General features: G+C 49.0%; 1 protein-coding gene across 1 annotated transcript; it reads left to right on the plus strand.

Annotated features, from left to right (window-relative positions):
- Positions 1 to 8137: 8137 nt before the first annotated feature.
- On the plus strand, positions 8138 to 8708 carry LOC134434400 (olfactory receptor 14J1-like; the record flags this gene model as incomplete). The annotated part of the gene is made up of 1 exon (XM_063183062.1): positions 8138 to 8708. A coding segment is annotated over one exon (537 nt), but the record flags the coding sequence as incomplete, so codon positions are not given.
- Between the last annotated feature and the right edge of the window lie 1473 nt (positions 8709 to 10181).

Below are 10181 nucleotides of genomic sequence, written 5' to 3' on the forward strand. Positions count from 1 at the left end.
CTTCACCCTCGAGACACTCGGAGGTTTGCATTTACCTTACTGGCTTTAAACAGGGAAGAACCAGACAAGAGATTTGAATGGCTTACTCTCCCACAGGGAATGCGCAACAGTGACCCTTGTGTCAGCTGTATGTTGACAATGCTTTACAACCTTTGCGACAGGCCTGGGCCAAAACAACGATTTATAATTACATGGATGATATTTTATTTGTGCAGCCACAACCTTTTACAGGTCAACAAATTCAAGAAATACATAAGGCCGTGGAACTACATGGCTTGGTTGCAGCTCCTGAAAAAATTCAATTATCTGCACCCTGGAGATATTTAGAATGCAGATTACTGATCAGGTTGTTACCCCCCAGAAATTGTAATTGAATATTAAAGTACATACATTGCACGATGCTCAAAAGTTACTTGGTGATCTGCAATGGCTGCGCCCTATTGTGGGCATCCCAAATGAGTGGTTAGATGAACTTCAACCTTTACTAAAAGGGACTGACCCAGAATAACCTGTCCATATAACCTCTGAGCAGGTCAAAGCACTTCAGCAGATATTGGGCAGTGTGACACAGGGCAGTGTCCCGAGACGAGATCTTAACCTCCCCATACAGCTGACAGTTGAGTGTGGAACTAAATTTTTACTGGGTGCACTTATTCAGCAAAACAGAAAAATGGGGGAGGCGTGGGCCTTAGAAGGGGAAGGTCCTCCACTTCAACAGCATAAAACCCTTCTTCAAAAAATCGAAATTTTGGCTGACCTGCTAAAGAAGGGTCGTGAACAGGCATTACAGATTACGGGAAAGGAGCCTGATCAGATATGGATACCAATGAAGAAAGATACATTGACCTGGTACCTGATAAACAGTATGGAATTACAAGAGGCCCTGCTGGGAGCTGGAAGCGTGATTGCCACTGATGATATTCCCAATATACCATTGAACTGGGTAGGGCAGTGGGGTTGGATTCAATGCCCAAAAAGATCACAGAAGCCCCTGTTGGATGCTATAACAGCCTACATGGATGCAGGAAGAAAATCAAGAACTGCTGCAGTGACCTGGCAGGAAAAGGGACAATGGCACCATCAAATTCTCCAGGCTTCCGAGTTGGATACTTTACAAACAATGGAGCTATTGGCTGTTGTATGGGCCATGATGTCTTTTTTGGGGCCCCTCAACATAGTGACAGATTCTTTGTATGTTGCAGGAGTGTGTGAGTGAATAGAGGATGCATCTATAAAAGAGGTTCAAAACCAGAAGTTACATGAGCTGTTTATTCAGTTACAGAGGGCAATTAAGCTGAGAAAACATCCCTTTTCTGTTATCCATATCAGAAGTCACAAGTGGGATATTGGTCTAGGAGAGGGCAATGTGCAAGCAGATAAACTAGTCTCAATCACACAAATTACTCCAATTCCCAGGCAGACTATGGCCAGAGAGGCACATTCCATGTTTCACCAAAATGCAAAGGGCCTCCATAGAGAATTTCAGATATCTATGGAAGAGGCATGGGCAATAATCAAAGCCTGTCCCATATGTAGTCATCATAATGGGGGCTGCGGGTTAGGTCTGGGAGTTAACCCAAGAGAGTTGAGTACAAACTAGTATAATAGGTCCAATTTCTGCAGATCAAGATCCCAACCAAGCGTGGGACAATTGTCTGAGAGACCTAAAGAGGTTAAATCTGAGCAGATCAAGGAGAAAGAAGGGGAAAGGAGAGACATTCTTAACGACTTGTGGGAAACATGTTTATCTCCCGAATGTTTGGGTTGTTCAAAGCAGTGCCTGGGGAGACCAGGGTGATGTGGCACATTTATGCTGTTACCTTGCTAATCCTCACCCTCTTAGCAGACAGTGCAGATGCTGCCGGAAAAGTGAAAACTCATCATGCATGGGCCCCACCTCAGCCTAAGACTAACATTTGGGTCACCCTCGCAAACTTAACTAACCAGGAGGCCATTTGCCTGTTGTTATCTTCTCCTGGTAACTCATTTACAACTTGCTTGGTTGGGCTGCCAGCAGATCCCTGGCCATGTCCCTCAGGTGTACCCACCTGCAAAACTAACAATCCTAAGACAAGTGTAGATAATTGGGACCAATGGGTTTCTCATTTCCCCATAGCACCACAGGAACCCCAAGAATTGGAGCTGTTAGGTTCAGTGATGGCAGATGCATGTATTAATTTTAACCACAGAAGCCAGCTTTCAGCAAAAACCCATTCCACTGTTGTAACTTCCAGCATGGCTGTGTATCGTAATGCAACAGCTTGGTGCAATTATACCACTATTGAAGTGAAGGGAGACGACCATCCAATTGATGAGCATCGAACTCCGATTTATTGATCAAATCAGCCACTTTATATAACAGTGTTAATTAACTTCATGCATATTGCAAAATTTGAGCTCACGATAGGTTACAGAGAAAACTCTAACCCCTCCTTTTGTTTATAATACCTGTGGTTTGTCTATTGAAAACAGGATCAGTGTTCTCAGAGAGCCCAAGGACAGAATGTTTGCCTGTCATGGGAAAACTGTCTGAGAATCTTATTGTTTATAAAGTGGTGCTTGAGAGAGCCTAATTATTTATAGAATCAAGCCTGGGAATTGCTTTACAACTACCTTTTACTTTTCCCTCAACTGTATGCCTTCATGGCCTCTTTCTTTCAGCCATGCATGAACCAGACTCTCCACATACCACAAGAAAAGTGTCGATCTCATCAAATGACCGTATTCAATTGCAGGTTACTTCTTAATCTGTGGGGACCATGCTTGGCCTGGTGTCCCATCGATGCTGCACGGGGGGGGCATGTACAATTGGCCCTGTAAGCTGTCTCTGCTTACACCCAATACATCCATGATATTAAACATGAGCTGCCACCATCGTCAACATAAGAGAATGTTTCATGCATTTACTGCTGACTGTAGGGATGATGTAAAATTTTGGTCCCCAGGGGCAATAATTGCAGCATCCTTTCTGACTCCAGGGGTGGCAGCTGCAGGTGCCCATGGTGCCCTAAATAAGTTGGGATGCTGGCTTGCAAAGCAAACCAATGCCACCTCTTTGACACTTTCTAGCCTTTTGCTTGATGTTGATTTTATTTGTCATGCAACGCTTCAAAATAGAGCTGCGATTGACTTTCTTTTACTTGCACAAGGCCATGGCTGTGAAGAATTTGAGGGCATGTGTTGCATGAATTTTTCTGACCATTCGCAGTCTCCATCCATGCCCCCCTCGCAGAATTGCAAAGGTTAACTGGAAACTTACAGGTAGAATCAGGTTTCCGTATTGATGGATGGCTCTCATCGTTAGGCCTGGGATCATGGTTACGTTTTGTTGCTAAAGTTAGCAATATAGTGGGCATTATAGTTCTGTAAGTAGTGTTAATTTTGCCATATTTTTGCATGTGCTTACAGAACATGGTGCAAAGGATGATATCTGCTGCATTTAATCAGACTATGCTTGTGCAACAGGAAAACAGGGGAAGTGTGGAGAGCTTTGTGGACAGTTGTCTAGCTGAGGAAGGTCACATCAACATAATGCAGCTGGTTAAGCTTGAAGGGGACAAGCATAGAAGCCAGTAGTCAGTGTCCAATAACAGGCAAGGACATTGTGCCCTTGGTGCAACAGCAGGATAGGGGAGAACATCTTTGGCAGAAATACGAAGAAAAGTTTCAATAAAATATCCACAAGAATGCAGAAGTTGGCGTAGTTGGCTGATAAGTTACTAGGCAATAGTGAGCTCACCTTTGCGATATGTATGAGCCTAATTAACACTGACATAAAGATGTGTGCCTATCAATAAAGATTTGAGATTTGCTGATCACTCATATTGCATGCCGCATTTCTCCCGCCGATCTCAACATTCTTATTACTCTTTCTTTTAGTTGCTATTAATAAACTTTTCTTTATACCCTTTTAAAGTTTTGAGCCTGTTTTGCCTTTCTCCTAATCCTATCTCACACCAGGAAATGAGTAAGTATATTCTCGTGAGTGCACTGGTAATCTGCCAAAACTGAACACACCACAATAATTGATGCATTCACCAAGAAATCTCAAATTGGAGAACCAAAACATAAAAGGAAACCTTCCTGATGAACTGCAATAGAGCAGAGGAAAATCAAGGCAGAGCCATGGTTTGTCAGGAATTGCTTGATCCTAATGAGCCCCGTGGTGCATTTTGACCTGAGCACTGGAACCTCATGGCCTGAGAGGAGATGGCACAAACCTTTCCAGGAGGAAAAGTCAGAGGAAACACCCAAAGTGTCTCAAAGCATGAATGGGTCCTACTGAGGTCCATCCTCAAAACAGGCTCCTCATGGACTCTTTGGAGGAGAGATTTGGTGGCCAGGATGGCACAAAAACCTCTCAGATACTCAGTGTGGAATGGAAAATCCTTAAAAGTACCTAAAGGTATCCTTAAATCCTTAAAATACCTTTAAAAACCTTGAGTACCTCAAAGTATTAATGAGCACCACTATGTTTCAGTACAAAGCTCTCAAGGGACTCGTTAAAGCAGATAACTGGGGCCATGATTGCACAAACCTCTCACAGAGTCTGTACCAAAAGGAAAACACCAAGTACCTTAAAATAACTGAAGTACCCTGAAGTATTAATGAGCCGCACTGAGTGTTGTTACTGACAAAGCCCCTCCAGGGACTAATTACAACAGATAATTGGAGGCCATGATTCAACAAACCACTCAGACTCCAAGGCAAAAGCCAAACCCAAAGTCCTTTGAAAAACCTGCAGAGAGGCTCCTGGCCCAGAGGCAGCTCCTGGCAAGGGCAGCGCTGCAGAGAGACAGCTCTGCCCAGGAGCAGCTCCTGTGCACAGCCCAGCAGGGCTGGGGCACTGCCTGCAGCCACCCCGGGCACAGCACAGGGGCACAGAGGGGTTAAACTCAGCCTGGGCTGGGAGCACAGAGCAGAGCTCACTCAGGGCTCACCAGAACAGAAATCAGCCCAGGTTTGAAACAGGCATTCCCTGGCTGTGGGAGAGAAGCTGCAGTTCCTGCAGGGATCTCCTGGAGCTGGCACATCCTACAGCCTTTAGGACTTTTCAGGAGGACTCTCAGAGCTGCTCCAGGGCAGGGCTGTGGCCCTAGGGCAGGGCTGGCTTTCCCTGCTGCCCCAGCCCAGGCACAGCCCAAGGCAGCTCCTGTTGCCAGGCTCTGCTGCAGGGCTGAGCAGCCGGGGCTGCAGCCAGGGGTGCCCAGGGCTGTCCTGCAGAGCGGGGTCCTGCAGCCCAGGGCGCTGTGCTGGGGCAGGGACTCTGCTGCCTGCCAGGGACAGCTCTCAGCCAGCCCTGGCAGCTGCTCCCAGCGCTGGGGAGAAGCTGTGGGGGGAAGGAGCCACCCTGAGCATGGCAGGGGCTGCTGCTGAGAGGGGCTGGGTGGGGCAGGGCTGCTCGCAGCTCCAGACCAGCCTGGGCACAGCTCCGGAGGACGCTTCTTAAAAGAAGGTAAGCCTGGGATTGCTGGAAAAATCAGGTGGGTTGGGGTGATGACAAAAAGATTTTTGTATTTTTTACATTTTATATATTCATAGCTCTCTAAATTACTATCATATAGTTACAATACTATAATGCTTACTTAACTCTATTTAACTCTTAACTCTATTAAACCACTATTATATTCTTATATAGCTTTAATCCTGAATTAAATCTAGTATGTTTCCTTACCTTTCTCTTAATAACCTGACTGTCTAAATATATTCCTAAAATGCTGTATAGTCCTATTCTTTTATATAGCCCTGAAATACTATATAGTATTCTAGGAACTGGACATATAGGAACATTTTGGGTTTTGAGAATGAGCAGAATATGAGCAGTCATTATAAAAAGTGAAGGCAAAGAAGCCTTTGGACCTACTCCAATGGGTTGACCAGGGGTGTGTAACTAGGGAAACTGAATCTCCTTTTGGATGTTCCTGTTAAATATCCTAATTAATCAACCTTAATAATTTGTTCAAATCAGGAGCTGGGTGTGCCCCATCCCCACTGGGACACCTGGAAGCTTCCAATAAATGTCTGGTTTTTACTTTACTGTTCTAACACTGTTGCAAGCGTTTTTGTTTTTTTTTTTTTTTTTTTCCTCTTTGGGTTATAGACAGCAGAGGGATGAGAGAAGCAGAACAGGAATTGTAATCTCAGAATCACAGAACATTTTGAGTTGAAAGGGACACATAGGATCATCAAAGGAATGTTTGAACATTTATACAGATTCCAGAATTGTAACTTTGGGTGGTCAGTCTCTCTGCTGGGAGCCTCCCAAAGGCCCTCAGCCACTCCTCAGCCCTGGACAGCAGCAGCATCACCTCTGCAGGGCCCAGCAGGGCTCTCCTGAGCTTCCCTTGCCCAGCTGCACACAGAGCCTGCCCCAGCCAGGGCCCTGCACACAGGCAGGTTTCTGTAGAGCCCCGGCCAGGGCACACAGGCTGGGATGGGCTCTGTGAGCACGGGCAAGGACAAGGCTCCTCTCAGGAGGGAATGTCCAGGCCCAGGGAGATGCTCAGGGAGGGAGAGGGGGCTGAAGAGAGCAGAGCTGGGGGCAGGATGAGGGCACTGTTGGTGTGGGGGAGGTGCTGGACACAGCTGGGCACAGGAACACTGTCCTGAGTGTCTGACTGTCTCTGCTCTGCCCTCTCAGGCACAGCACCACAACATCTTCTCTTGGTTCTGCCCTGTCCTGATATTGTCACTGTTATCTGCCATTCTCAGGGAGGCTCTGGCATTTGCAGCAGCTGAGTCAGGCACTGCCCTTGGCATTCTTGCCAGGCAGGGCTGTCCATGGGAATGGGGTGTCCAAGCTTCCCTGGCACCTGTGGGGCTGTGGGCAAAGCAGTCCATGGGAAAGGGGAATGAGCTGAGCCCCCTCCCTGAGATCCCATCATGGGCACAGCCAGGGATCTCCTTGCTGTGCCCTTCCAAGCTCTGAGCTGCCCTCCTGGGTGCAAATCTGTGCCAGAGCCTCTGGGAGCTCCCTGAATGTCCCACAGGGAAGGGCAGAGCTGCCAGAGCTGAGGAAATGCTGCTGGGTTTGCCAAGGGAGCTGTGAGTGTCCTTGGCACAAGGGGGTGCTGAGATCTTGCCCAGAGACCTTTAGAGAGGGTGAGACATTCAGGGATCCCTCTGCTCTGGGCAGGGTCTGGTTTGTCCCAGGGTGACCCAGTGAGTGTGATTGTGCTCTGATTGCAGCAAAAGGTGCAAAGCCAGGGCAGTTGGGAACAAGCCCATCCAGCCCCTCACCTTCCCTCAGCCACAGGGAATCCTTTGCCTCTCCCATCTCTCAGTGGCAAACTCTGAGTGCAGCAGGAATGCTGGGGATTTCTGACCTCAGAGAGCCAGAAATGATGTGTGGGTAGGAAAACAATTCCTAAAAAAACCTTCTGCTATTCATGTCTTATAGGACTGTGAATGCAGATGCTACCAAGCCTGTCTGCATTAGAAGCGATTCCCCTGTCAAATCTTGAACATCCAGCCTTGTCCCTCTGCCACATGGCCACAAATCCAGGGCAGCAGGGCAGGGATGGCTCCTTGAGAGCCCCCAAGCACAGGCCTGGCTGCTCCTGGCACACTCAGCCAGCACAACTGGAGCTCAGGCAGGGACATGGCTGAAGGTTTTCCCAGAGCAGGAACAAGGCTACAGGAACAGTCTGCGGGGAATAGCCCAGGCTTGGCTCAAAGCAGCCCATCCTGACTTGTCACTGTCCTTTCTCCATGAACAGGACCCCATGTGCAGCCACAGAAAATGTCCAACAGCAGCTCCATCAGGCACTTCCTCCTGCTGGCATTGGCAGACACGCGGCAGCTGCAGCTCCTGCACTTCTGCCTCTTGCTGGGCATCTCCCTGGCTGCCCTCCTGGGCAACGGCCTCATCATCAGCGCCGTAGCCTGCGGCCACCACCTGCAAACGCCCATGTTCTTCTTCCTGCTCAACCTGGCCCTCAGCGACCTGGGATTCATCGGCACCACTGTCCCCAAAGCCATGCACAATTCCCTCTGGGACACCAGGGACATCTCCTACACTGCATGTGCTGCTCAGCTCTTTTTCTTTCTGTTCTTCATCTCAGCAGAATTTTGCCTCCTGACCATCATGTGCTATGACTGCTATGTGTCCATCTGCAAACCCCTGCACTACGGGACCCTCCTGGGCAGCAGAGCTTGTGCCCACATGGCAGCAGCTGCCTGGGCCAGTGCCTTTCTCTATTCACTGCTGCACACAGCCAATACATTTTCTCTGCCCCTGTGCCATGGCAACGCCCTGGGCCAGTTCTTCTGTGAAATTCCCCAGATCCTCAAGCTCTCCTGCTACAAATCCTATCTCAGGGAATTTGGGCTCATTGCAGTTAGTGTCTGTTTTGGTTTTGGCTGTTTTGTGTTCATTGTTTTCTCCTATGTGCAGATCTTCAGGGTCGTGCTGAGGATCCCCTCAGAGCAGGGACGGCACAAAGCCTTTTCCACCTGCCTCCCTCACCTGGCCGTCGTCTCCCTGTTCCTCAGCACTGCAGCATTTGCACATCTGAATCCCCCCTCCATGTCTTCCCCATCCCTGGATCTGGCCCTGTCAATTCTGTACTCGGTGGTGCCTCCAGCCCTGAATCCCCTCATCTACAGCCTGAGGAACCAGGAGCTCAAGGCTGCAGTGAGGAGACTGATCACTGGATGCTTTCAGGAACATTAAACTACTGGCCAATTTCTGCCAATCACTTGTACTAAAAGACGTCTTTCATACTTCTTGTTGCTTTGGTTGTGGTTTGTTTTTTTTTTTCCTTTGTATTAGTTTTTCATATTGTCCACAAAGAAATGTCATTGTTTGTGCAATTTCTCATTTTGTTTCTCTCCACCTTCCATGTGGCCAGAGACTGTGTCAATGAGGGGCAGCACTCTTGGTGGCTTTAAAGGACCCAAAGGATCTCCCAGCAAAGTTTTCTGCAGAGATGCCCTTTTGTTGCCTTCTCAGGAGCTGCAGCAGCAATGTCTGTGTGCAGAGCTGGGGTCAGATCAGTGCTAGCACAGCATCTCTGGTCCTGCTGGCCACACCATTCCTGAGCCAGGCCAGGAGCCATTGGCCTTCTTGGCCACCTGGTCACACTGATGGCTCATGTCCAGCCTGCTGTCCATCAGTCCCTGCAGGCCCTTTCTGCCTGGCTGCTCTCCAGCCCCTCTGTCCCCAGCCTGTAGTGCTGCAGGGGTTGTTGTAACCAAAGTGCAGGACCCGGCACTTGGTCTTTTTAAACCTGACCTTGTTGTATTTGGGCCCTGGATCCAGCCTGCCCAGGGCCCTGTGCAGAGCCCTCCTATGTTCCCACAGAATCAACACTCAGATCCAGCTTGGTGTCATCTGCAAAGACGTCCTTTGTTTCGTGGAGCCCCTCAGTGTCACAATGGCCTCCTTGTTACACCACGCCCTGCACTGTCACACTGGTCTCCTTGGTTCCATGAGACCATGCAGAGCAACAATGGTGTCCTTGGTTCCATGGGGCCCCAAAATGTGACAGTTGACCCCTTGGTTCTGTGGGGCTTCACAGTGTCACAATGTTCTCAATGCCCTAATACTGCCTTGTCACCCAGACCATGCCACTGAGTGCCACTGGAGAGGGACAGTGACTCTGCCACGTTCCCCCCTGGCCAGACCATTCCAATGCCCACTCACCCTTTCTGTGAAGAACTTCTTCCTATTGTCCAGCCTGAACCTCCCCTGGTGCAGCTTAAGGCTGTGTCTTCCTGTCCTGCCCTCCAGCAGATCCACACTCACACCCAGCTTGGTGCCATCTGCAGTTTGTGAATGCTGGACTCGATCCCCTCAGCCAGATCATTAGTGAAGATATTAAACAGGACTGGGCCCAGCACAGATCTCTGGGGGACACCACCAGTGCCTGGACACCAGCTGGGTGCAGCACCATCCCCACCACTCTCTGAGCCCAGCCACCAGCCAGCTCTTTACCCTGGGAAGGGTGAACATGTACAAGCCATGGGCTGCAGTTTTTCCAGGGAATTCTGTGGCTCATGGCTTTAAAGGCTTTGAAGTCCAGGCACACAACATCCACAGCCTTTCCTGCATCCACAGGCAGGTCATCTGGTCATAAAAGGAGACCAGGTTGGTCAGGCAGGACCTGCCACCCCTAAATCCATGCTGGCTGGCTCTGATCCCTCGGCCATCCTGTTGGTGCCCTGGGATGGCACTCAGG

Source organism: Melospiza melodia, unplaced genomic scaffold, assembly GCF_035770615.1.
Source record: "Melospiza melodia melodia isolate bMelMel2 unplaced genomic scaffold, bMelMel2.pri scaffold_35, whole genome shotgun sequence".
Classification (NCBI taxonomy): Eukaryota; Metazoa; Chordata; class Aves; order Passeriformes; family Passerellidae; genus Melospiza; species Melospiza melodia.